Source organism: Peromyscus maniculatus, chromosome 2, assembly GCF_049852395.1.
Source record: "Peromyscus maniculatus bairdii isolate BWxNUB_F1_BW_parent chromosome 2, HU_Pman_BW_mat_3.1, whole genome shotgun sequence".
Classification (NCBI taxonomy): domain Eukaryota; kingdom Metazoa; phylum Chordata; class Mammalia; order Rodentia; family Cricetidae; genus Peromyscus; species Peromyscus maniculatus.
Genome location: NC_134853.1, coordinates 130,127,544 through 130,155,292, shown reverse-complemented (window position 1 = coordinate 130,155,292; position 27,749 = coordinate 130,127,544). Strand labels below are relative to the sequence as shown.

Genomic DNA, 27,749 nt, shown 5'->3' with positions numbered 1-27,749 from the left:
ATTAGTTGAAGCTACCAAAAAAAATTGCAGTACCTTTCTTTTTTAAATAAACCAGATAATAAGGAAAAAAGAAATTTGAAAATAAGCACAAATTTTAATATTTTTGGTTAATAGATAAGGCAATAGTTATGAAATCCCAAGACCAACAGTTATAAAATATTTCAATGAGCCTGGCACCAAGAGATAAGCATACCTTAGCATGCTCTAGTGAATGGAAGTCTGAGAAGTCTACTAATTACAAACTATGTTAACAGATACAACCTCAAGGGTCTATTAGCATGCAGATTCTATGAACAGACAAAATTGATTCAGTAATTTCTGTTCTTTTGGAAATTAGAGTTGGTGAGAGTTTCAGTCTACAATGCTATACAGCTGAGATACAGAACAGAGCAGAAAAGCACAACTCTAAATCAGTGCCCTTCAGCTTTCTGTGCAGCATCACTTTCAACCTCTCCACAACCTAGGGAATCCATGTCACACATCCAAAAGTCTAAAAAACTCACAAAGTACAAAAATTGATTCATATAACTAATTCTCTGGGCCTGGCAGTGGTGAATTCCATTTAGTTTACTTGGGGAGGGAGGGGGTCTATTTTTTACTTTTGTTAGGTTAAAATGGAATTTTTAACTATGTTACAAAATGAATGCAATCAAAACATTCTATTGGTACTTGAAAAAAAAAATTCTTTGTTGTTTGCTTGTTTTTTTGTTTTCCGAGTCAGGGTTTCTCTGTGTAGCTTTGTGCCTTTCCTGGAACTCACTCTGTAGTCCAGGCTGGCCTTGAACTCACAGAGATCCACCTGCCTCTGCCTCATGAGTGCTGGGATTACAGGCGTGCGCCTCCACCGCCCGGCAGAAAATTCTTAATAACACACATTTGACAGCTCCTGTTATTTACAACCCTGAAAAATCACTACAGCACTGTTGGTATGGGTGAAAAGGGCTTTAAAGACACAAAGTTTAGGTGGGATGTTTGATTTTGTTTGGGTTGCTGCACTGCCCAGGATAGCCTTGAAACTGTGCACTCAAAAATTCTTTAGCCTCAGCCTATCCAGAGCTGAGACTACAGGTTCAAATGATACCTGGTTATTTAGTTTGAAAAGGAACTAAACCCATCATATGGAAGTATTTTGAAAGGTCTACTACAGACCAAGATATTGTAAATGTGCTATATTAAAAAGGGTTTCTAGATAAGGAAGAAAAAAATTTCCAAGTACAACACGGTTAAAATGAATATGATTTGAAAATTTCCACTGCTGACCAGAAACCCAACTAACCTGTAGACTTTTAGATATGAAGTTCAGCTGTATACTTAAGAATGAAGAGTCATCCTATCACAAAGGACACATACAGATATTCCTCAAAATACAGTTTTTCTTGAAGGCTATTTTGATGTAAAATCAATACTAAGCAATCACTATCTCCTAGATTTTGTTAATTATTATAGCTAACATTCCCTCCCCCCTTTTTTTCATAAAAATTAACTAGCCATGGTGCATTCCTATAATCCTAGCATTTGGGAAGTGAAAGAAGGAAGGATCAGAAGTTCAAAGTAATTCTCAGCTACATAAAGTGTTCAATGCCAGGCTGGGCTATATGAGACCCTGTTTCAAAACAAATCTCTTCAATTGAATATAGCAAAGTACAGCTGTCCTCTGAGGAATGACTAATGGGGTGACAAGCTGCAGTTCAAGGATGCTAGAGAAGGGATGGGAGCATGCTGACATATATCCACTACACCAACAGTGCTCTCCCTCTACCTCTGTGACTGCACACAGTACTTGTCTCTTGCTATCAGGCATGAAGGTCTTCGAAGTTATCTTACCTTTTGGAAACTAGACCGCTCTGATGGTGGAATCATCTCAGGAGTGAGGATACGAGGAGGATCAATGCCCTTTATTAACTTCTGATTGATTAAGTGAAAAGCCAAGGCAAACTGGTCTTTTGAAAGCTTCCCACAGTCCTTTGTGTCACACAGCGCCCTATACAAATACACAAAATAAACAGTACATAAGTGCTACAATTATTACTCCCAAAGGCCAGGACAAAAAAATATGATTTTAACGTTTTAACAATTAAAGGCGTGATGCACACCTTTAATCCCAGCACTTGGGAGGCAGAGCCAGTGCTCTGTGAGTTCGAGGCCAGTCTGGTCTACAGGGTGAGATCCAGGACAGGCACCAAAACTACACAGAGAAACACTGTCTTGAAAAACAAACAAACAAACAAAAAAATCAGCTGAATTGAAAAAGACAGATCATAGCCTATTCAAAACTCACATAAATGTTAAAGAGGCAGACCACATTAAAATGTTAAAAAGAAGTCAGGAGGTGGTGATGCACACCTTTAGTCCCAGCACTGGGAAGGGGGGAGGGGGAAGGGGGAGGGGGGGGAGGGGGGAGGGAGGAGGGAGGAGGGAGGAGGGAGGAGGGAGGGAGGGAGGGAGGGAGGGAGGGAGGGAGGAAGGAAGGAAGGAAGGAAGGAAGGAAGGAAGGAAGGAAGGAAGGAAGGAAGGAAGGAAGGAAGGAAGGAAGGAAGGAAGGAAGGAAGGAAGAAAGAAAGAAGAAAGGAAGAAAGGAAGAAAGGAAGAAAGACAGACCCTCAAGGCTCAGGAAACATCCCAGAGGAGAGTAAAAAGAACTTATGAGTAGGAAGATGGAGGGGCGCTGTGGAGTGGTGTCTTCTGGACTTGGCATGGCTGTCGCATTCACAAACACAGCAGCTGTGGCTGCTGTCTGAGGCTGAGCCCAAAGCTCTGCAGCATGGCTAAGAGAGGAGCACAGGAGGGAGGCCCCACCCTTGTCCGAGGTAGCCTACGGCTGCAGGGAAGGGAAGTCATTTCTCTTCAATGAAGTAGTCACTGGCAAGTTGCACATGATCCAGTAAATAATACTACATGCAAGCAACCCTAATTAAGCTCAGGAGGTTATTAGAAAACAAACAAATAAAAACATAAAAGTAAGGAGATATATTGTAAAGAACAACTCCAGAAAGTGGAAAGGTGATAAAAGAGGGTAATGGAGTATGTGAATGACACACACACACACAGACTGTCAAATAATAAATTAAAAAAAAAAAAAAAAAAAAACCCTTAAGAGCACCAGAAAACAGAGTAAAACCTGTCAACTGAAGGGAGAGAACAAATGTTTCATTCTACTTGTCTTTTTTTCTTCTTTTTAAAGCTCAGCCTTTTTTTTTTTTTTTTTTTTTTTTTTGGTTTTTTGAGACAGGGTTTCTCTGTGTAGCTTTGCGCCTTTCCTGGAGCTCACTTGGTAGCCCAGGCTGGCCTCGAACTCACAGAGATCCGCTTGGCTCTGCCTCCCGAGTGCTGGGATTAAAGGCGTGCACCACCAACGCCCGGCTTAAAGCTCAGCTTTCTAAATGCTTAATTCTTTGAAAGTTAGTGTAGCCTGACGAAAAGACAGGGTATCAAGCTGGGTATCAAGCCAAATGTGGAGTCCAGCTTTTCCCTTAACTCCTTATAACCTGGAACAAAAATGTTTGAGGTCTCACTCTTAGTTTCTTCATCTGTAAGTAAAGACACCCTTTTTGTGAGGGACCACAGAAAGGTAATGTATGACTAAGGCCTGAGCATAGCACCAAACCCATTTGTGACAGTTACCTTTGTTACCTGTGTTTAACCTAGGCACTCGAAGGTTGCAGATACAGCGATGCACGTTTAATCTTTTCCAGTCTGAATACTCATCTCTCTTTTTTTTCATTTTTCTTTATTAAGAAATTTTCTACTCACTTCACATATCACCCACAGATCCCCCCTCCTCCCTCCTCCTGATTGATACTCATCTCTCTCAAGACAGACCTAGTATGTTCTGCGCTCTTCTAAGGTTCTCTTTGCAACTTTTTGTGTTTGTTGCTTCTTAAAAACCTCAAGATAACATCAGTATAGTTAGCCAGGGTGGTGGCAGGCATAGGACAAAGCAGTTTCATACACATTATTATATGTAATATGAAATGCATTGCCAACAAACAGGTGTCACACAAATGTACAATGTGCATACATCTTACAGGATTAGACACATACACTACTATTTCTTTCTTTTTGTATTTAAATAAAAACCACTATCTTATACAAACTTTACAAACAAAACCCCACCTAGTTAGACTAACGTAGCCTTTCAAATAAGCAACTGCCTAGACCAAAAGTCTATACACCTCAATGAACATATTCAATTCAATGAACACATATAGCCATTCTGAAGCTATAGAATTTTGCTTATATGTTTATACACAAAAAATTAAAAATCCATGACAGAGTTAAATCTGGAAACACAAGTTTTATACCTTCTTTTATAACTCATGTATTCCTCGTCCTTCCTCATCACCATCTTTCCTGTTCTCCTATTCATGTGATATTTACTATTTCTGCATGTATATTTGTTTGCAGATGTACATGTATAAAGTACAGAAAGGGGCTGGAGAGATGGCTCAGTAGCTAAAAGCACTAGCTGCTCTTCCAGAGGACCAGGGTTCAATTCCCAGCACCCACATAGCAGCTCACAACTGTCTGTAACTCCAGTTCCTGGGGATCTGGTACCTTCACACCAATGCACATAAAATAAAAATAAATTAATAAAATAAGGAACAGGCAAGCACCCACAAGAAGAGCATGCAGGATTTTTTCTTTCTGACATCAAGTAACCTCAATATTATACATTTATTTTCCTACAAAGATAAATGGCTAACAAAATTTTGTATATATAAAAAAATGGAATACTATTCAGCTCTAAAGAAAAATTTTAAAAAAATGTTTTTGAGACATGGTCTCGTTTATTCCAGACTGGCCTTAAAGTCACTCTATAGCTGGGTAGGACCTAACTGATCTTGCATTTCTATAAGTACTGGGATTACAGGTGGATGCCACCACACCCAATTTATGTGACACAAGGGATCAAAGCCAGGTCCTCCAGCATGCTAGGTAGGGACTTAACCAAGCGAGCTCTATCTCCAGCCCCTAAAGGTACTACTTCTTAAACTGTTTAAATGTCAGATGCCTGGATTCTCTTAAGAACATTCTAAGAGTATTTAATTGGTATAAACAAATGAAATGCTACAGTTCTTTTTAAATCTTACTCTTAAATTTCCATTCTTGAATTTTTGTTCATTATACACAATAATTCTTCAGATTTGAATTTTCTCTGTAAAAAAAATGAAACAAATACTAACCCGTTTTTTTAAAAAAATAAGAATGTATTAAAACTAGAGCTGATACAAAACCACATACATACACATTTTTTTTTTTTAATCTATTAAAATAAAGTCTTACCAGATGTGGGCTAGTAAGGCAGAAGGTAAACCTGTTTTCAGGAAGGTTTCACGAACCTCCAGTCCAGATACATATCCATCCATATCCTTATCAGTTTTCAGGAAGATTTCATCATATTTAGCCTTTTCTGCAGGGGATACAACCCACTGGAGAGGGGAGAGAAGTTTCTGTCAAAATGAAACCAACTTTGAAATGATATTCTTTCAAACTCTAAGAGTTTGAAAACAAATCTGAACAAATCCACCCAATAATCTTGATGTCAGTGCACTGATTCCCACACACCACACCAACCAGTGTAAAGGGAAGGCAACAAAATTACAAGTCATTAGAACTACATTTACAGGTGCCAATTTCACATTTTCTTTTAAGAAACCAGTAAACTCAAGCACAATTAAGCCCTGATCTGTGAATTCCCATACTAACACCAGTATTTGGGAAAAGCCGTATAAACAAATGATCTAGATAATCCCCAAGCTTCATTTTCTATAGTTTCATGCAGCATTCTTGAGCTAGAGCTGAGCTTGCACAGGCTGTCATTATAGTTGTCATTATACATCCTGACAAGAGACAGGTCAGAGGAAGTAAGAATTGATCAGAATTAGTAACGTGATCCAAAGAATCAAGAGTTAACTACAGATTAAAAACGAGTATTATGACAGGGAAAGCATGCATGTTAGCACACAGTATGTTCTATCTCCATCTTTAAACTCTGACAGATCAAGGCAAAGCCAGCTAAACATCCATAGGACCTGAGGAACATCTATCTGCCTCCTCTGAGCCATCACATTATGCAGGTTCAACTAAAGGGAGAGATGCATCTTTGACTGCTCCTTCTATCTTTATCAATCACATTCATGCACTTTGTTAAAAGCAAAATCCTTTAACACTGATAAATTTCTACCTGTCTTAACGGTGCTTTGGTAGGTAAAATGCCTACAGGTGGTAAAGAGTGGTAAGATTCCTTGGCTGCTGAAGAGGGGATCAACCACATGGAGCCTGATATACTGACCGTTTTTCTCTTAGAAGGTGGCACCAAGGCTGGAGGCAAGGACATTGGCACAGGCTCTTTCTCCAGTGCACAGTATACCAAAAACATGGCCTTGGAGAGAAACAAACCGGAGTCAGATACAATTTTAAATTATTATAAAATTCACTCACTAAATTGATCACTGTTCAAGGACAAATCATTTGAAGCGGCCTCAAATCTTTTTTGGCGGGGAGGGGGGTGGAGGGGTGGGGGCAAGGGACAGTGTCCAAGACTGTTTCTCTGTGTAGCCCTGGCTGTCCTGGAACTCGCTCTGTAAACCAAGCTGGTCTCAAACTCAGAAATGGGCCTGCCTCTGTTTCCCAAGTGCTGGGATTAAAGGCATGAGCCACTATGGCCTTGCTTCTCAAATCTTTTTTAAAAGTTAAGAGTGAAAACAGGAGAAAAAGAGGAAGAAACAAAAGGAAAGAGGAAGAAAAATAAGAACTCAAGGCTACATCATTCTTAGGAAGAAATACTCAAGTCACAAAAACTTAGAGGCATACCCTTCAACTGAAGTTCTTGTAATAACAAAGAACATGAGAATTTGAGTAGAAAATGCTATCTATAAAGAAATAATCTCCTAATATACAAAATGCTCCTAGAAATTAATAATTTAAGTCCAATAAAAGATAGACAAAAACTGCCAGGCAGTGGTGATGCATACCTTTAATCCTAGCACTCAGGAGGCAGAGACAGGCAGATCTCGGTGAGTTCGAGGCCAGCCTGGTCTACAGAGCTAGTTCCAGGACAGGCTCCAAAGCTACACAGAGAAACCCTGTCTCATGTAGCATTTTTTCATGTAGCATTTCATATGTGCTGCGGGGAATGGACAAAAACTATGAACAATTTACAAAAAAAAAAAAAAAAGATACCACAAATGGCCCGTCCTTTAATATATAAAAACCATGGTCAATTTCACTCTTAAACTAGAACTACAATTTAAAGTTATAATGGGTTGATATTTTGCCTAAGTGGCAAAAATCCTAAGTTCCATAATGTACTTGGCAGCCAAACTATGGGGAAAGAGGCGCTGTCAGACATTGCTGGTGGGCACTCAAAGGTGACAGATGCCACTTTTGCAGGGTTGTTTGGGGCAGAGGGCAGCTGGACAACAGACACGAGATGACTTAGCCTTACACCACCCTCTGGCCTCACTTCTCAAGCACTGGGTTACAGGTATGAGCCACAGGCTCACCTAACTTCACATCCTGGCAACAGTCCATCAGAGGCACTTACAGAAGAGGCATTATTGCCAGCCATTATTTACTGTTAGCATGCACCTATCCACTTCCCCACAATCTGTGGCCTCTAGCGACGGAAGGTCCTTTTTCTTTGTCTTGTCACTTACCTAAGACTTTATGTATGCTGAAGACACTGTAACAGCCTGGGCTCTAAGCCACTGCTTGGAGAGTTTTTCTTTCCCTAAATTGTCTCCCAGGTATACATGAATTATACATATTAACAAACTTATTTTTCTTTTGGGAACATGTCTGTTGTTACATGAATCCCAGTCAAGAACTTAAAAAGGCTAGAGGGAAAACTAGTTTTCTCCTCTACAGAACACAAATTAGTACTATCCTTATGAAGGGCAAATTGGTCACCAAACTGCAAATGTACTCTTCCCTTTGGCTCAGCCATCTCACATCTGAGAACCTATCCTTATATTTATTTGCCCACATATGAAATGCTACATGAAAAAAGATTATTAACCACAGCAACTATCTGCATCAGCACTCAACTACTCATCAGTAAAAGACTAATTTAAAAATTATGGTATACCTATATCATGAAAAACTATGAAGCCATAAAAAAAAATCATGGGAAAGCACTGTGGTATTGCCTTCACAAATTGGAAGCAATCCATTGTATGCAGCCTCCAAAAAAACAGACCAGAGGAAAAAAATAATCACAAAGTATTCTGTGAGAAAATAAGCCCCAGGATCTAAAGTACACTGATGGATATGAAAAAGTACAATGTTGAACACACACCTCCATTGTATGTGTATATAGTGAGTTATCTTCTATACTAAAGAGGAAATAATTATTCACTATTCGTATACATTTGGAGCAGGAAATTCAAGGAGAATAAACCAGAAACTCATCAGTGGAGGGCAGGGATGGATCTTTCTCACTATCTTCTTGTATTAATTTTGAACCATTACAATATATTACCTATTTTAAAATCTTTTAAATTAATAAATACTTAAAGCATGTATATAAAAAGGGAACAATCTACCTATAGAACATGACAGAATATAACCCATCTATTTTATTAATTTTTTAACTTAATTATTTGTGCCTATAAAATAATGTATAAAATATGTAATAAATAATAATTTGTATAAAATAATGTAGTATCTCCATTTTAAAGGTTGTAAAGCACAATTTATATTTTCAGAAGATGAAGTTTCTGTAGCTTAAAAAAAGGAAAATTAAAAGAAAAACAGATGAGCCAAGCAGTGATGGTGCACACCTTTAATCCCCAGCACTCGGGAGACAGAGCCAGGCAGATCTCTTTGAGTTTGAGGCCAGCCTGGGCTACAGAGTGAGTTCCAGGACAGGCACCAAAACTACACAGAGAAATCCTGTTTCAAACCCGCCCCCCCCAACCCTCCCGCAAAAAAGACAGTATCTTTAATCATACGAAATCACTCTGCTAAGTAGACACTCTAGAAGAATTCCAGTAGCAACTAGGGAAAAAAATGTGTATTATTTCTTGATTTTTTTTCATTGAAATTTCTAACTCTCATTCGGGTGGTGTTGGCGCATGCCTTTAATTCCAGTACTTGAGTTCAAGGCTAGTCTGGTTTACAGAGTGAGTTCCAGGACAGTCAGAACTGTTATATACAGAAAACCTGTCTTGAAAAAAACAAAACAAATAAACAAGAAAAGACAACAACAATAAAAAAGAAAATCCTAATTCTCTCAAGAGGAAACTTGCTTCGGGCTCCTATCTTAACTCCTAAGTTTGAGTTGTTTTCAAATCAATATTTATTGAGTACATAATACAAATGTGATCCATAATTTCTATGATGGCTAATATTTTATAAATGAAGAAACTGAGGCCCAGAGATGCTAACTTGCTTAATACAATATTTTAAAGAAGCCATAGGCTATAGTATACATTAAACCAAGCATAATGCCACATGCCTATAACCCCACTACTCAGAACTAGGGAGCAAAGGATTGAATTGAGGCCAGCCTAGGTTATACTAGAGTCTATATTAAAATTTTTTTTAAATGTTTATATATATATATATATATATGTGTGTGTGTGTGTGTGTGTGTGTATGTATAAATGTGTGTGTGTATATGTATAAATGTGTGTGTGTATGTGTGTGTGTATAAATGTGTGTGTGTGAATGTATATGGTACAAACCAGGATATCCTAGCTACAGCATTCTTGATTGATGGAGATTTAATCAGCATCAACAGCACCTGTGTAATAATTCACACTGCCATAGTTTCCTTTATAATTGGAAAAGCTAAACCTGACCTGTGGACCCAGATTACAGTGGGCATCAAAATTACCTGGACGGCTTAGTAGCTCTATAACCAGAATTCTGGAATCAGTGAAGCTGCCATTGGGCCAAAGAATGTGCACTTCTAACAAGTTCCCAGGTGACTCTAGTGCTGTGTATCCAGGGAATGGCACTTAATCATCTGACCCAAAACCAAGCCTTTCCACACACTAGCCAACCAACAAGAATTCAATGTCAGTTTGAAAATACATGAACACTACATCTCCAAAAAACTGAAGCTCCAGAAAGAAAATGATCTGTCCAGCACACCCTTTTCAGCCAAGTTGACAATGTGTGTAATATCAGTTTGGCATTTTGTGTGCGACAAGTGACTGGCATGCATATAAAGGTCAGCATTCTTCTTGCTGCAGATGGAAGTCATTTCCTGGAAAAGTGGACACTGAACACAACAACAACAAAAACAATGCCTGCAGACAACACATTTTTTCCTGAAAGTTAAAGTTAATTTCATGTGTCTTGAAAATAGTTTCTCCAAGAAAACTAAAGCCAAAATTTTGTTCACTAAATAGAATATGAAAGACGAACAGAGTAATTTTAGTACTGCTTGACCAACTATGATCTTGTTTTCTTATTATACTTTATTTTATCATATACAAAGTCTACAACTGAAACAAAAGCAGCAACCAGATCAAATGGTGCCCACCCCCAGCTCCAGTTGCCCCCATGTGTGCATGTAGTGTGTGGAAGGAGAGACATGCTGGTTATACTAGAGGTGTATAATAGATGAGTGTGAATATAGTTACATAGATGCTAAACCAAAGAGCCTTTAGGATTTTTTTTTTTTAACAAAATCATCACAAACAGACCTAAATTTTACACAGGATGCCACGAAAAAAAAGGATTTAGTTGGGATTACTATCAACTACTGACTTTCTTTGAGAGTGTTTTTCTCTGTGTTTTAAGCAACATTAACTTTCAGTGGACGTCAGATCAATCGGAGGGGCTTGCTTCATTTTGTGTTTTGTTTTTCAAGAAAGAATTTCTCTGTATAGCTCTGGCTGTCCAGGCTCTGTAGACCAGGCTGGCCTCAAACTCAGAGATCAGCCTATCTCTGCCTCCTGGGTGCTGGGATTAAGCACCACCACTGCTGGCTCTGAGGAGCTTTTAAAATACAGATCCTGACCAGCTTCTGGCATAGAAGGTCGGGAGCAAAGCTTGAGGTTTTTTCAGTGGCTCTCAGGCATTACTGACAGGCAACTATACTTTTACCATTTCCTTAGTTTTACTTCCTCACTGATCTTTTCAAGCACGTGGCAACCAACAACTGCTGTAAGGGGTGAAAACACTGTGGTTTCCAAGTAAAACAAGTTTCCTGAAAAATGTCTGAGCACCAGGCACTATGCTTGATGCTAGAAACACAAAGGGGAAAGAAAGGCCCTTCACTTGCATTACACAGGAGAAGCAGCTCAAGAGTAAAAGTTAATTTCCAATCTAAAGAACCATAAAAAAAAGAAGTGCTAATAACGTGTGTGTGTGTGTGTGTGTGTGTGTGTGTGTGTGTGTGTGTGTGTGTGTGTGTGATGAGCAATGACAGTGCATGTCTTTAATCCCAGCACTCGGGAGGCAGAGACAAGCGGATTTCTGAGTTCGAGGCCAGCTTGGTCTGCAGAGTGAGTTCTAGGACAGCCAGAGCTGTTACACAAAGAAACCTTGTCTTGAAAAACAAACAACAACAAAAACAAAAGTATGCGGTACATGCTAGCATATACAAGTATAGCTCCCTCTTAGTGCCAAATGTTCTTCACAAAATAAGGACCCAATAAATACTACTGACAGAAAAGATTAAGAATTAGATTAAAAATTAGATTAAAAAGATTAAGAATTAGAAAGAAAACAAAAACAAAAACAATAGAGAGATACAAAGACAGCCAAGTAAAAATGGCATCACCTTCACTTTACAGGAACTAAAAAGGGAAAAACTGTAAATTACTTTTCTGGGAAGAAATTTTGCAGTCCCCATGATAGTATATATCCTGATACTTGAACAAATGTATTTTTTGCCTCTAGACAAATCTAAATTGGAAGATATTCTACAAGCTATCACACCAGTACTCCAAAAACAGAAAAAGTCAAAGTCATAAAATAAGACAAGAATGACAAACTGTCAAAGACAGTTAAGAGACTGAAAAGACACAGCAACTAAATGCAGTATAATACTACAGGGCAGAGCTTAGACCAGAAAAGATTAAGTGGTAAAATCAAAAGAAAGTGTGGAGTTTAAAAGTAACTTACCAATGTAGGTTTCTAAGTTTTGACAAAGGTCATCCTTGGATAGACAGTGAGTGTAAGACCTGACTGCGCTAATCACACTATTACTCAGACTCAACAAAAAGCCCGGGGCAGTGAGATAACTCAAATGGTCATGGTGCTGGCTGTGTGAGTCTGGCAATCCGAGACTGCTCCCCAGGTAAAGGGAGAAAAAGAGAATGGACATTGATGTAATCCACTGACCTCCACACTAATGACATGTCACCTGTGCCCACAGACACCAATACATTTTAGAAAAAGTTTTTGAAAGTGGGAATAAATTAAAGAGCTAAAGTACATGAAAATTAAAAATTTGAAACGTAAAAGGATAAATAAGTCTAAAGAATGGGTGTTTTGAAATATCACTGACCTAATGATAGACTAAACCAAAGAAATAAAAGAGACTATGAGCATAAATATGAAAGATTAAAAATGAGAAAAAGAGGACAACCTCAGGCATAAAAAGATTTTTAAAAAGAACAAGTTTAGAAGTAAAAAACAAACAACTGAGCTAGAGAGATGGTTCAGCAATTAAAAGCCTGTACTACCCTTACAGAGGACCTGACTTCAGTCCATAGCACCCATCAAGTGGCTCACAATTAATAACTCGAGCTCTAGGAGATCTGAGGCCTCTGGCCTCTACAGGCAACTGCCCTCATGTACATACACACACAAAACAATTCTTTAGAAAAAGAGGTAAAAAATTTAGGCAGACTAACATCCAAGTAAGAGCACACGGGAGATTACTGATTCATCCCAGGTCAAAACAGGTTATGTATGTGTGTTCGTACATGTGTGAGGCTGAGGTTGGTATCTTCAATTCCTTTCCATCTTAGTTTTTGAGTCATGGTCTCTTACTGAACCCAGGAGCATCCTGTCTCTGCCTCTCCAGCACTGGGATCACAATTTCTCACCACCACACTTTTTTGTCTTTTTCTTTAACTTAGGTTCTAGAGACTGAACTCAGGTGCATCATGAGGTCATGAGCTTGAACTGCAAGCACTTTAACAACTGAACCACGTCACCAGCCCCTATTCAAGTTTCATCTAACTTTAAAGAAGCAATAAAAACCGTTCTGACATTAACTACCTAACTGCTAAATTACAAAGATCTTTAAAATAAGGAAAGATGCCAAAATGTTCCTGCCCCATCAGTTAAAATAAAACTAAAGCGTTGTTCATGTTTCCTTTTAATAAAATAATGTGACGATTAGGAGATATAGTTGAAACAAAATTGAATTAATTTAAGAAGATTGAAGCAATATATGACCCCCACTAAATTACCACACCATCATCTTTGTAGTATATTAACCAAGTATCTTTCCTAAGTACCAAAGTAAGAAAAAAAAAAAAAAAGATGGCAAAATACACACATTCTCTTTCTCATTAAAAATATGCTGTCACCTATAAGTACTAAAAAGGTTACTAACTACAATCTGATGGAGATATACTAAAGATAAATTAAAATGGGAAATGCTTCCCAGGGCAGGGGGCACACACTGCAATTTAAACACTCAGAGGCTGGGGTAGGACGCTTGTAAGTTCAAGCCCTGTTTTCATCAAGTGGCGGGAGGTATGGGTGGAGGAAGGCTGGCACATGATAAAATTAAGAAACTTTGCATTTTAAAAACATTTGGTTACTTACAACTGCAAACTCATCTCTGTCAAGCTTTCCATCATGGTCAATATCGCTCAATTCCCAAACCTTAAATAAGAGAAGTGAGAACAATTAATGCTCTTATTTTGTGTTCACTTAGGGACAGGAAGAGAACGTTTACTAGTGGAATGTGAGAGTGCCTGGTCATTCAGTGCCATAAAAAGAATCTGGACGTTGTCTTAATTGCAATGAGAAGTTACTAGAAGGTTAGTTTAAAGCAATAAGATAATATTATTATTTTATATTATTTGACTATTATAATATTCAAAGTTTAACAATCTCACACTGACCATACGATAAAGAAAAGGATGGAAGCACTACTAGGAAAAGATCTTAGAAATCAGTGTTTGCTGGCATGGTAGATGTGAGTTCAAGATTAGCCGCGTCTAAACAGAGTTCCATTCAGGACAGCTCGGGCTGCGCCTAATGACCCAGGGGCAGTAGCACAAGTATCGCTGGCGATGTGATGTTAGTCACCACCACCGCCACAGAATCCAACGCTCTATGAATGTTTAACATGTATTGTATTAAGAACATATACTATCACATTTAATCCTTGGAACCCTATCAACTGAAAATTATACCCAATTTAAAGATTTGAAAACCAACACACAGTTCCTAAGGATTTTCCCAAAGTCACTTAAAGAAGCAGGGCAGCCTCTGGAAACTGGCTGCTTACACGAGAGCTGGGAGCTTAGAGAGAGTGGTTATGGTTTAAAACGTGAAAGAAGAAAGGAGAGAAATAACTTTGGAAACAGATCAAAAGTGGCAAGTAGGGAGAAATCCAGAAAAAAATTAGTGATCATGAATTTATTTTAGCATTTCTCAAAAGTCTGTATGAAACAAAAGAGAAGGCAAATAATTAGCAAATGCAAAATTGAGTTTTTAGTAAAATCAAAGACTTCTTAACAAAATTAAAGTCTTAAAAGCATTTACGAAAAAAAGATCTATATAGGAAAGCAGGAAATTCAAGTTAGAATCTATGATTTCATCAGATATGATATTGAAGAACAATGTAAGGGTTGGGGATTTAGCACAAGGCCCTGGGTTCGATCCTCAGCTCCAAAAAAAAAAAAACAAAAAAAAACACACAACAACAACAATGTAAAAAAAAAGAGCTAAGAATAAAGGTATGAAACTGGACAAGCACACAGAAATTAAACAAAGAAAAAATAATTTCTGAAGACACCAAGAGATCTTACCAGTTGAAAAAAGTCATGGAGATGATGGTGATGGTGGCTTCACATTACTGAACTGCACATTTAACACGTGCACTATATGGGCAGGGGAGGAAACTCATTAATAATAAAGTACTTCCCATGCAAGCATGAGGGCCTTAGTTCAATTCCCAGACTCACATAAAAAGGCTGGGGTCAGGCCAGGCGGCAGAGGCAGACGCCTTTAATCCCAGCACTCAGGAGGCAGAGCCAGGCAGATTTTTGTGAGTTTGAGTCCAGCCTGGTCTACAGAGTGAGATCCAGGACAGGTACCAAAACTACACAGAGAAACCCTGTCTCAAAAAAAAAAAAAAAAAAAAAAGGTTGAGGTCAGAGCTGGAAGGATGGCTCAGTGGTTAAATACACTTGTTGCTCTTTCAAAGAACCCAGGTTCAGTCCCCAGCACCCACATGGTGGATCACAACCATCTATAATGCCAGTTTCAGAGGTTCCAATGGCCTCTTCTGACCTTTATGAGTGCCAGGCACACACATGGTGGACATACATACATTCAGGCAAAATATTCGTAAACATAAAATAAATCTTTAAAAAAAAAAAAAAAGGCTAGGTGTCTAGGTCTCAGGATAAGAAAAGAACATGCCTCAAAAAAAAAAATACGGTAAGAAAATAAGAAAACACAATAACAGTTCCTGAAGAGCAACACCTGAGGCTTCCATGTGTACACACACGTGAGAGCACACTCAAGAGAGAAAAAACAGAAAACAAACAAAATCCAAAAGACAGAAGGGGCTAGCTTGACAACGTGGCAGGTAAAGGTGCTTGCTGCCAAACCTAATAACCAAGTTCTACCCCCAGGACTCACATGATGGAAAGAGAAAACCAAGTCCCTCAAGCTGTCCCCTAATCTTCACACTTGTGTACTGTGGCACACCCCCAAAACACACACACACACGCACGCACGCACGCACATTAATTAAAAAGACAGAGGGGAAGTAAAGGAGCCTGAGATCAAAGAATTAAAGTCTAACAAACATCTAGGAAAACAATTCAAGAAACACAGTCAGAGAGCAAAATTTATGATTTCATACTCCTTAAAACAAGACCCTTAGCCGGGCGTTGGTGGCGCATGCCTTTAATCCCAGCACTCAGGAGGCAGAGTCAGGTGGATCTCTGTGAGTTCGAGGCCAGCCTGGGCTACCAAGTGAGCTCCAGGAAAGGCGCAAAGCTACACAGAGAAATTCTGTCTCGAAAAACCAAAAAAAACAAAAAAACAAAAAACAAAAAAAAACAAGACCCTATAATACATAGGATAAGGTAGAAGACATAAAATACAGATGGTCTGGGCCTGGAGAGATGGCTCAGCAGTTAAGAGCATTTGCTGCCCTTCCAATACCCACATGGTGGCTCACAATTGCTTGTAACTCCAAGTCCAAGGGATCCCCCACCTTCTTCTGTACTCTATGGGCATCTGACTTATATGTGCATACGCCCCCACACACCCCACACACACATAATTAAAAAGAAAAATACATCTTTAAAAAATACAGGTGGTCTCTTAAAATTTGTCAAACAGCTAGATCATTCAAGTATACATGCCAAAAAAAAAAAAACAAAAAAAAAAACCAGATCTGCTTAATGGACTTACATATGTAACTAATACCAATTATTCATTTTTTTAAAACAGGGAATAACTAAAACCAGAAATACAGTGACAATAATTTACATGTTACAAATACAGAAAATCCTGTACTAACACAACTTTAATAAGACCTGTCTATATATTAAACGATGAGCTATTAGTGCTCCTGGTAAGTATAAAATTAAAATATGTAATAACTGTATCTAGCACAATACCGCAATCTCAGCATTCATGAGGCTCAGGCAAGAGGTCTGTGAGTTCCAGACCAGCCGGAGCTATACATTAAGACCACCTCAAAACAAACAAACAAACAAACAAACAAACAAATTACTTTTAAAGTTTGCTATCTTACTCTTCCAAGGATTTCCACAGGTAACTTAGAGTTGAGCAATACTGGTTTCACTTTATCACCAGACAAAAATCCATCCACTGGACTCAAACTATCAAAAATTGCATCATATTTGGCTTTGTCTTCAGACTACAATATGAAAAGAAAGATGACAAGTTAAACAATCATGAAAAGGATTTAACTGCATATATAAGAATAAAATCCTCAGTCAGGCGGTGGTGGCACACACCTTTAATCCCAGCACTCAGGAGGCAGATCCAGGTGGATCTCTGTGAGTTCGAGGCCAGCCTGGTCTACAGAGCGAGATCCAGGACAGGCACCAAAACTACAGAGAAACCCTGTCTCAAAAAACAACAAAAATCAAAAACAAAACAAAAGAATAAAATCCTCAAATAACATACAACGGACTCTTAAGCTAACATTTTCAAAAACATTTTATCAAAATATACTAAATCATCTCATAGTGTCTCTACTTTGTTGGACTTGCTGGAATTCTAGCTTTGCTTTTCTACTGTCCGGCAGACTCCAGCAATTTCAGAGACAGAAAGAATGCTTCGAGGAGCACCTAGTTCACTCAACCAGACCTATAGCAAGGGAGGAACTTTTCTAAGAAGACACTGGCAATGATAATCTATCTTCAGTTCAAAGAAATAAAAGTCTAATGCAGAACAATGTATTTTGAGGAAAGGGAGGATTTAAAAGTTGTTACAAAATGGCTAACAGAGCTAAAGCATTTTCAAATTCATAAATCAAAAATTTCAACTTCAGTATTTTCCCTACACTCCTTGAACATGTATATGAAAGTCCAATGCAAAACAATGTATTTTGAGGGAAGGGAGGGAGATATTTTTAACTAGGAAACAAGAGATGAAGAAACTTATTTACCTTTACAGCCCACGGGAGCTCGGCAGCTGAAGTCCCACTGGTTAGCAAAGGACTGCTGGAGTCATGCTAAGAAATAAAGAGAACAATGGACTGTTGAAGTCCTCACGCCAGTAATCAATGAAGAAAATGTGGTTTTTCCACTTAAATGTATTTGTGCAAACTGCTGGGTATCAACACTGTTTTACTTTAATTAGACCTTCATCTACTGTCCACTGAAATAAAAACTTTTCCCCCAATATTATTTAAGGAAAGCAGACCAGAAAAACTTATTTAGCACTTGTAAGTTACCTGTACATGATACCTAATGGCAGCACATTCAAGTTATTACTTTATCTGGCTCAAGAGACAGATAAATACATTTGAAAAATCTCAGTATTATACCTAGGCAACAAATACTTATGACAACCCTTGTAAGCCATGTCTAAACAGAGAAATACAGACATTCTCAAAACTGAAGTTAATTTTTTTTTGCTTTATTATTTTATTTTATGTGTATGGGTATTTTGCCTGAATGTATGTCTGTGTACAATGTATGCCTGGCAACCATGCAGACCAGAAAAGTGTGTTGGATCCCTAGTAACTTGAGTTACGGATAGTTTAATCCACCATGTCGGTGCTGGGAATGGAGCCAGGGCCCTCTGGATGAGAAGCCAGTGCTCTTTACTGCTATACCATCTCTCTGGCTCCCTAAAGTTAAAAGCCTAATACTTCTAAAATATTATGTTTTAAAGAAAAAGAGTTGGGAACATCTCAGTGGTAAAACTTGGCCAGTAGGTGCAAGGCCATGGGTTTAGCTCCAACAGCACCAAAATTAAATTTAAAATTAAAACAAGAGCCATTGAACTTCTGAATAAGTTGGGGTGGGATTGATAAGCTATATCATATATAAAGACATTTCCTAAATGATAATCAAAATATTATAAAATTGGCACAAAGCTAAACAGATCTATAAACAAGAACAGGAAAATCCAGAAAGACATCAAAATGCGAATGGCTTTTAGGTCATCACTGATGTGGCATTTGAAATTGGTATGAAAAAGAATGATTATTCAATATATTATTAATTCTATATTATAACTACCATGAAAGAATGAATTTGAATCCACACTCACACTTCCACCAGAAATAACAAATATAGAAAAAGAAAAAGTAAGTTTTAGCATTGCAATTTGTTTACCTAAAACAATTCCATCATGGGAGCAAAAACATAACCCAGTAAAAGACAAATAACAAATTAGAAGAGTATATTTGCAAATGATATGGGTGGAGAATTAACTTGTTAATTTTTAAAGAACCTCTAGAATTCAGGAAGAAAGAGAATAATTGCTTAAGAAAAATAGTCGCAGTCTAGAATTAGACATTCCCATAGCGGAACAAAAACCATTCAGTGTCTTAAAATTAATCTATCTCACCAGGCAGTGGTGGGACACACCTTCAATCCAAGCACTCAGGAGGCAGAGGCAGATGGATCTCTGTGAGTTCAAGGCCAGCCTGATCTACAAGGTGAGTTCCAGGACAGGTTCCAAAGCTACACAGAGAAACTCTGTCTCAAAAAAAAAAAAGAAAAGAAAAGAAAAGAAAACAACAACAACAACAAAGCCTAATCAATCTCACCTATAAGTTAAAAAGACAAATCTAGACACTAACATACCATTTGCCACCAAGTTGACACGGATCTATAATCTGACAAGAGCATGTGAGCAAAAGCACGAGGAAATTGACATGCCAACCAACTGCTGATAAACATGAAATCATACATGCAAAAACTCTTAAAGACAATTTCACTTTTGAAAGTTTACAATTATACTTCTGCATATGGAAGATGACATAAAATTACTATCTGATGCCGCATTTTTCCTTAAAGAATTATCTACATGCCTATATTGAAATTTATATAAATTTTAGTAAACAAAGAAATACCATGCAAACATTAAAACATATTCATTTTAAAGGGTATGGAGTCAAATACATAGAATGCTCCCATTAGAAAATTAAGAAATGTATATTTATATTTCTATATGCACATAAAACTTTGAAAAACATATACAAAACTAGTAATAGCAGTAGTTACTAAGGAAGAAAGCCAGGTAGCTAAGTAACAGGGATTAAAGCAGAAAAAGCAGAGAAATTGATTTCTTTCGAATCATGTGGTATAATATTTTTTGCTAAGTATGAATATAGTATGTGCTTGTATATGTGTCTGTAGGTAGGATCTCTCACTTGACTCAGAGCTCACTGGTTCCATTAGGTTAGCTAGCCAGCTATGCCCTGGAGAATCCTGTCTCACCTCCTGAATTCTGGGATTACAGGCAGGTCACTATGCCTATCCAGCCTTTTATGTGGGTACTAGTGACTGAACTCCAGTCCTTATGCTTACAGGGAGGGGCAAGCATTCTATCCAATGAACCATCTCCCCAGCCTTAATCTTTCTACTTAAATACAATTTACACAGAAAATTATTTCTTACAAATCTTGGTGGAGGAACAGCCAGATTCAAGCTACTCAGTGAAACTTCCAGTCCATTCTGGGCACATGCCACAAGCCGCAAAGCAACAAAGAATTCCTGACAAAGAAAAGCATAAATGTTAGCTTTTCTCCCAAATCTACCTTCTTTTAAACTTTATGATCTGAAAATGTAAAATAATTCACAATTATTCCACAGTATTATGTAGCAACAAATATAACAAGAAATTTGCTTCAAAAACATTTGCCTTGAAATTGAGAAAAGAAACATGTATAAAGATTTTTCTAACATTATTAGTAAAGTAAAAAAATACTTAAACTATGGTATATCAAAGTAGAAACTGTACAAAACATTCACATTTTAAGGAATATTCAATATCACTAAAAAATGTCTGTTAACTGAGAGGTCTTTGGGTAGGGAGTCTAAAGTGAGTTAATAACTAACTTATCCAAAGCCATCTCTGGAATGGGAGATGTAATTTCGAAACTGGATCAGAAATACAAGAGTCAATCACTGCTATTCCAGAGGAGTCACAGAAAACTACTGGGCAGCATCTAAAACAATTTTAACTGCTTGACTTAAAAATATTTACAAATCAGCCAGGGGTAGTGGCACATGCCTTTAAGGCCAGCACTCAGAGGCAGAGGCAGGCAGATCTCTGTGAGTTCGAGGCCAGCCTGGGCTACAGAGTGAGTTCCACAACAACCAGGGCTACACAGAGAAACCCTGTCTCGAGAAACAAACAAACAATTTATAAACCTTCCACAAAGGTCCTTGTACTTTAAGTCTCAATTCAAGCCTAATTAAATAAGTAAATAAATGTAAAGAAGCTCAATTTATTTGTTTTCAGTTGTTCTCAGTTAGATAGGCTTGACAATAGAACGGGTGTTTTGTTCCAGTAATATTTTTTCCAGTTTTTCAACATCCTAGGACTGTTGCCGATTCACTATTTCACTCTAACCATCCCCATTCTTACCTATTTCTTCTTACCCTTTGTTTACCTTTTCTTACTTTTCAAGCTATGTGCTGTATTCCATACATGTCTCTTGAGAGACTCCCCCTGGGACTGGAAATGTTACTTAATGGTAGAGTTATTGTCTCACATACATGAGACCCTTGTTTTTATCTCTAGCAACACACACAGCTCTCTCTCACACACAGTCTCCCTCTCTCCCTTTCTCTCTCGTCTCATACTCTCTTATCTCCTTCTGTCTCCCTCTCTCCCTTTCTCATTCATTTTCCCTCACTCCCTCTTTTTTTCTCTCTCTCTCCTTTTTTTCTCATTTTCTTAAGAAGTTTCTGTGTCATAAGACTTCAACTCTCCCAGTTAGCCTACTTCACAATAACCTCCTAGCTTCTTCATCCTGCTCACTGTCTTAGCTCAGGAAAAAATGATGCTCCAAAGCTCTTCCCCATCTCCACAGTATCACAAAGTATCATTTCTACTTCTCCTTTGACCTTCCACGTCTCTCCTGCTAAAGTTTTGTCTGCTCCACTAAGCTTTCAATTGCTTGTATTCTTCAACTACTCTTAAAAGAATGAGATCCCATTTCCACACTGTGGATGAGCTCTGAATGAAGTAATTCTTCATTAAATTCTAGCTCTGCTACTTAAAACTGCAATGCCACGGGCAATTTAAATAAAATTCTTCCCTAAAAGGAGGACAGTCTAATACTATCCACCTTGCAATGTATTACGAGCAACGAAATAAAACTATTCTGGAGGTAGAAAGTACTATCATTTTTGTCATACAGATTCTTGGATGACTTTTCTTTCTCTCAAAAGATAATCCAAACAGTATTATCTTTGGGCTGGAGAGATGGTTCAGTGGATAAATGCTTGCCATGTAAGAGTGAGGACTGAAGTTCAGATCCCCAGAACACACACAAAGCTGGATGTAGCAGTACACATTTGTAATCCTGGCATGCTATGGCTAGATGAGAGGGGGGGAAGGGGATCCACAGAAGCTCATGGGCCAGCTAGTCTATCATATGCAGCTGAAGAACTACAAAGAAATCCCACCTCAATCAAGGTGGAAAGTGAAGGCTGACACCTGACGCTGTCCTCTGATCTCCACATGTGCACATGGGCACATAAAAAGTATGCCTTTGCTATAGTTAGATCTTAAATTTCCCTATACATACACCAAGCTCATATGATAAAAGTGCAGTACCTGATGGTGCTACTAGAAGGTGAAGAAACTTTAGGAGGTAGGGCCTATGTAGGTCACTGAGGGTGAACCCCTGAAGGAGATACTGGGACCCCAGGCCCTTCTCCTCTTTTTCCTTCTCAGCAGCAGGGAGGTGAGCAAGCTTTCATTCACTGTACCTTATTGCTTTGATGTTCTGCTTCATCACAGACCCAGAAACAATGCAACCAAATGACTGTAGCTGAAATTTCTGTAACTGTTGAGTCAACACAAATCTTTCTTCAAATAGCCAGAACAAAACACTGTGCCTTGAATGTAAACCCAAACTTCAATGGCAGACCCATATATCTAGCAACCTGGATGTAACAAAGACAACTCAAATTCATTCAATGTCCAGGACTACCAGTGAAGAAGTTATACTACAAATTCCTAAGAGGAACTACACCTGTCACATTCACTTCTGCACTCTAAAGCCTGGCTCTTAACAAACACTTACTGATTGAGTAGACCATACCTGAGTACCCATACGTCTTCAGTGTCTTAAACTGGCCCTTCTACCTAGAACCTCCAATGAGGACTACTACAATCTAGTCCTGAAATCCTAATAAGAGACTGGGTATTCTTGAGACTAGAGAGGATGATTCAATCATTAAAATCATTGGATGCTCTTCAGAGTACATGGGTTTGATTCCTAGTACCCACTTGGCAGTTCACAACTGTCTATAATTCCACTTCCAGGGGATCCAAAGTCCTCTTCTGACCCCCTGCAGGCACCAGGCACACATGTGGTACACAAACATGCACATACACGCAGGAAAAACACCCATATACATAATTTTCCTATAAAAGAGGCTGGGTATTTTGACTCTATCATTAATTATTATTCTCATCCCTTTTCTGTTTTTGATCTTGTTTTAGTTATGCTCATAGGGAAAATGAGTTTTACACAGTGGTGCTAAGCAAAAGGATCAGGATATAGCAAACTTCCAAAAAGCCAAACATTAAAGTATACACATGGTATTCAATACCTGCGGCTATAACCAGCTTCACATATTTATAGACTAGAGTGTACTTCCATCCTGTGCACCACTTTTTGGTTAACAGGTAAGAAACAAAACCAACACAAGAGTTCAGGTTTGATTAGCCCAAAGACTCCTTTCAAAGGTCTGGGCTTATCTATGGTAACACTTACTAATAAAACCAATGTTAACTTATGATCTAGTATATTCAAAAATTTAATTAATATGAAACAAAGAACAAAGTCTGTCTGTAAGAGATATATATTAGCCAGGCAGTGGTGGCGCATGCCTTTAATCCCAGTACTTGGGAGGCAGAGGCAGGCAGATCTTTGTGAATTTGAGGCCAGCCTGGGCTACAGAGTGAGATCCAGGACAGGCACCAAAACTACACAGAGAAACCCTGTCTCAAAAGAGAGAGAGAGAGAGAGAGAGAGAGAGAGAGAGAGAGAGAGAGAGAGAGAGAGAGAGAGAGAGAGAGAGAGATTGATTATATAAAAGCTTCAGCAAAACAGTGTCATCAAACCTTAGCATTCAGATAGCTAAATATTCAGTAGTTAAAAATACTTTCAATGTTAGGACACATGGTCTTAAAAAAAACTAATGTTGAGCTTAAAAATAAAAATCTGCTACTTTTTATTTCAAATTAGAAGGAAAAGCCTCATCTGAATCTCCATCTTACTTGTTTGTTCAGGACGCCTTTGCCGTCTGTGTCAGCTAAGTCCCAAATCTGCAATGGAAGAGGAAAAGAATCAATCTCTCTACATACTTTAAAAAATCATTTAAAAGATAAGTTAAATCCCTGTAATTTATAACTTCATGATCTGTGTAAACAAATCTAAGAACCATTAGAAATTATTCAATGCAACTACTTCACAAAGACATGAAGACCTAGGATAGGAGATCTGGCCTAAGAACATTAAAGAAATGAGGGAAAAATTAAACCCAAGTTCCAACTTCTAGTCAAATGCCCTTTTCACTAGCCCAGAGTTTAACTGTGAGTCAAATGCTGTCTACTGAAATGTACTACCCTGATTTTGATTCTTATTACGATGAATTTTTTCCTATGGAGGGTTAATGTTTATCTATGAATTTGAAACTATTAGTATTGATTATTTTTTAAGATTTTTATTATATATCAATATCATGTATAACAATCTGGCAAGAGAGGGGCTTTCCACCTCTGTTCTTTCTAAGCCCTCACTCTGCTTTGTATATTAAACAGAGGCAGCTTTACTGAGGAAAAAAGGACAGGTCCAACTGTTTGAGTGGGTAGCAGTGTTCCTACTCTGCACTGTACCTCCCCACAATACTCAAGTGTACAATTACTTTCTCACTTCACCCTAGTCAAAAGTGATGTTTCTAAAATGCTCAACAACACTTTAACTTCTTTTAACTTTCTTATTTATTCTTTGTGTCTTTCACATCATGCATCTCTATCCCATTCATTTCCCTGTCCCTTCATATCTGCCCTATATCCTTGCAACTTCACCCCCAAAATAAAATAAAATAAAATTTAAGAGGGGAAAAAAAAGATCAATCTTGTCATGGAAGCTGCAGTGTGACACAGTGAGTCACACAGCAAACCCCTTTTGTCCATATATTTTTACTTGCAAGTGTTCATTGCCAAGAATCATTGGTCTGGTTCAAGGCCTATGGTTTCTGCTGCACTGTCGATGCTAGGCCCTCACTGGGACTCCTCTTGGTTATCCTGTTGTTACTCTGTGTCATGGAAATGCTGCAGTTGGATCTGCAGGACTGGTCCCTTCACGTGCTCCAGCAGATCACAGATGGGGTAGATGCTGGAGTGGGCCAACTCATAACCCTGGTTCTAGGCCTGGGTAGTTGCAGGGTTGGTCAGTCTTCCAGCCCTCCTTGTCCTCACCACTTCTCCCACCTTCACATCCTCAGAGTCTGTTCTCCCACAGCTACACCACCAGGGCCAGCCCTACTGTGCTGCCCAGCTGTGGTGTTAAGGGCCACTCTCCCTAGTGCTGCAGCTGGTGGGGGCAGAGACAGCTCTGCTGCTCTTATGACCTCAAGGTCAGCTCTCCCACCTGCCTCAGGCGTTGATGAGTGGGGGTGGGGCTGGGGGAGGGCATCTCTCCCCTACCCATGCTGCCACACGACACTTGAGTAATGGGGTCAGCTCTCCCATGCTCACAACTTCCAGGCTGGCTCACCCACACCTCCAACAGTGGGTTTGGCTCTATTGTGCTGCCCAGGCAAGGTACAGGACCTGCTCTCCTAAGTGTTGCAGCTGGCAACACCTTAATTTTCAAAAGGATAATCACTACACCACAACCCCATCCCATTACTACAACTGCTCCTATGACTCAGTTCTAACTTGTTTCTTGATTGTATCCTTCTGAATTTATTTGCAGTTCTACTATGCTTCTTCATATTCATTATAATCTAGTTATAATAAGCACATCCTACCTTTCCGAGAATCAAGTCTGGAAGCCCTGATTTTTTCAGGAATGCAGCAGCATCTGAAGCCAACACCCTTCCAGTATGGCCTGTGTCAACCTGAAAAGACAAGAAACAGGAAACTGACAATAAAACACAAAATCAAAATTATACCACTTCTCCATCTCTCCTCCTAATTTATGAATTGGAACCAGAATCCTTCTGTTAACAAGAGAGACCTCTGCAGAGCCTCCTAAGTATGGTACCATCTACACAGTAGTCAATTTGCAAAATATGTTTATCATGTCTATTATACAAGTCAAAAAACAAGCTCAGGAAAAGCAAGTGAGTAGAGTCAGAACATGAACACAGATCTTCTAACTCCACATTTTTATGGTTGTCATTTAAATGCCAATATAAGAAAAAAAATATTTCCTAGAAGTCTTCTGACAACTGGAATAGCTGAATATGATCTGACTCTTCAAATAATTTTAGGTTAACTTCTGCTTTTATATCTACTCTTAGAAATTATAATGCTTAAAAAAAAGGTCAAAGAAATATCAGCTTTGATAAGTCATAACAAACTTTCTATAGTACATTAAGGGGAATACAGCATTTTGACTAAGGGGGACTTATCCTTTAAGACAGAATGAGGTCACAACAAACAAGAGGAGGGGGAAAAACTTGTTTTTGTAAAGATTTCCTAGATTTCTATTTGTAAATATGAAAAGTAAATCTTAAAAGTCATGGGAAAGGAAATATTATACTAGGATATTCATGAACTAGCTGTGTTTCTAGTTTAGTTAAGGAACTAAGTTTACTGTAAACACATGAAGTATTCACACAGCCCAGTCCCAGAAAGAAGAAAAGAAAAAAGCTCTCAAGGGCAAGAACAGGCCAAATCAGGCACTCAGCAAGAAACAAAGAACTGCCTAATCCTTCAGTTTTGGGGGAAGAAGGAAGTACATAAGTATCAAGAAATATGCCTCTAGAATTTACCAGAACTACTTTTCTTTATCCACTTCCTGACCATGGTAGGAAAGGAACATTCACACCCAGCATAACCTAAATATCAATGCACTCAAAGTAAACAGAGACTGAATTAATTATTTACATACTGAATCCTAATATGGAATCTTATCTTCCATTCTTACAGTCATAGTAACAAATTAAAAACATCCATTTACATTCATCTACAGGCAGTTTCTACAGTTCTCTGATTTCTGCAAAAGGCTCTGCTATAAACTACAAACTAGAATTGATGTCTTCAACAGAGTTCCATAGCCTCACAAGGGACTTTAAATTTCAACACTTAAAAAACAGACTTCTGGGCTGAGAATACCCAGTGGCAGAGCGCTTACTCAGCATATATGAAGCCTTAAATTCAATCCTCAGTACAGTGAAAGAATAAAAAGCAGACCAATTGGCACATACCTTTTTAAAAATTATGTGTGTGGTGTTTTGCCTGTACATAGGTCTATGTATCATATAAGTGCTAAATGCCCACAGAGGCCAGAAGAGGGTATCGGATCCCCTAGAGCTGGAGTTACAGATGGTTTTCAGCCACCATGTGGGTGCTAGAAATTAAACCCAGGTCCTCTGGAAAAGAGCAGCCTATGTTCTTAACCACTGAGCCATCCTTCCAGTCCCAACATATGCTTTTAATCCCCATACTTGGGAGGAGGAAAGAGAACTGGAAGTTCAAGACACACTCCCATTACACAAGTTTCAAGACTAGTCTGGGCTGCATAAAATCCTGTCTCAATAGCTGGGCATGGTGGATGTGCATGCCTTTGATCCCAGCACTCCAGAGGCAAAGCAGATGCAGAAAGATCTCTGAATTCAAGGCCACCCTGATCTACAGGTTGGGTTCCAGAACAACCAGCCAGGGCTACACAGAGAAAC

General features: G+C 38.5%; 1 protein-coding gene across 5 annotated transcripts in view; it reads right to left on the bottom strand.

Moving 5' to 3' along the window:
- The window catches only part of Eps15 (epidermal growth factor receptor pathway substrate 15), a 108,077-nt gene that overhangs the window by 55,154 nt on the left and 25,174 nt on the right, over window positions 1-27,749 (bottom strand). For 2 of the 5 annotated variants that reach the window (XM_006977758.4, XM_006977760.4), the window contains exons 3-11: window positions 25,875-25,964; window positions 24,118-24,165; window positions 20,274-20,369; window positions 17,807-17,872; window positions 16,925-17,050; window positions 13,744-13,803; window positions 6,185-6,382; window positions 5,284-5,429; window positions 1,825-1,981 (exon numbers count right to left, since the gene is read on the bottom strand). In XM_006977758.4, the coding sequence (XP_006977820.1) occupies window positions 1,825-1,981; window positions 5,284-5,429; window positions 6,185-6,382; window positions 13,744-13,803; window positions 16,925-17,050; window positions 17,807-17,872; window positions 20,274-20,369; window positions 24,118-24,165; window positions 25,875-25,964 (987 nt within the window). Of the gene's footprint in view, window positions 1-1,824; window positions 1,982-5,283; window positions 5,451-6,184; window positions 6,383-13,743; window positions 13,804-16,924; window positions 17,051-17,806; window positions 17,873-20,273; window positions 20,370-24,117; window positions 24,166-25,874; window positions 25,965-27,749 lie in introns of all 5 variants that reach the window. The other 3 variants (XM_006977759.4, XM_076564726.1, XM_076564725.1) reach the window with 2 other exon arrangements.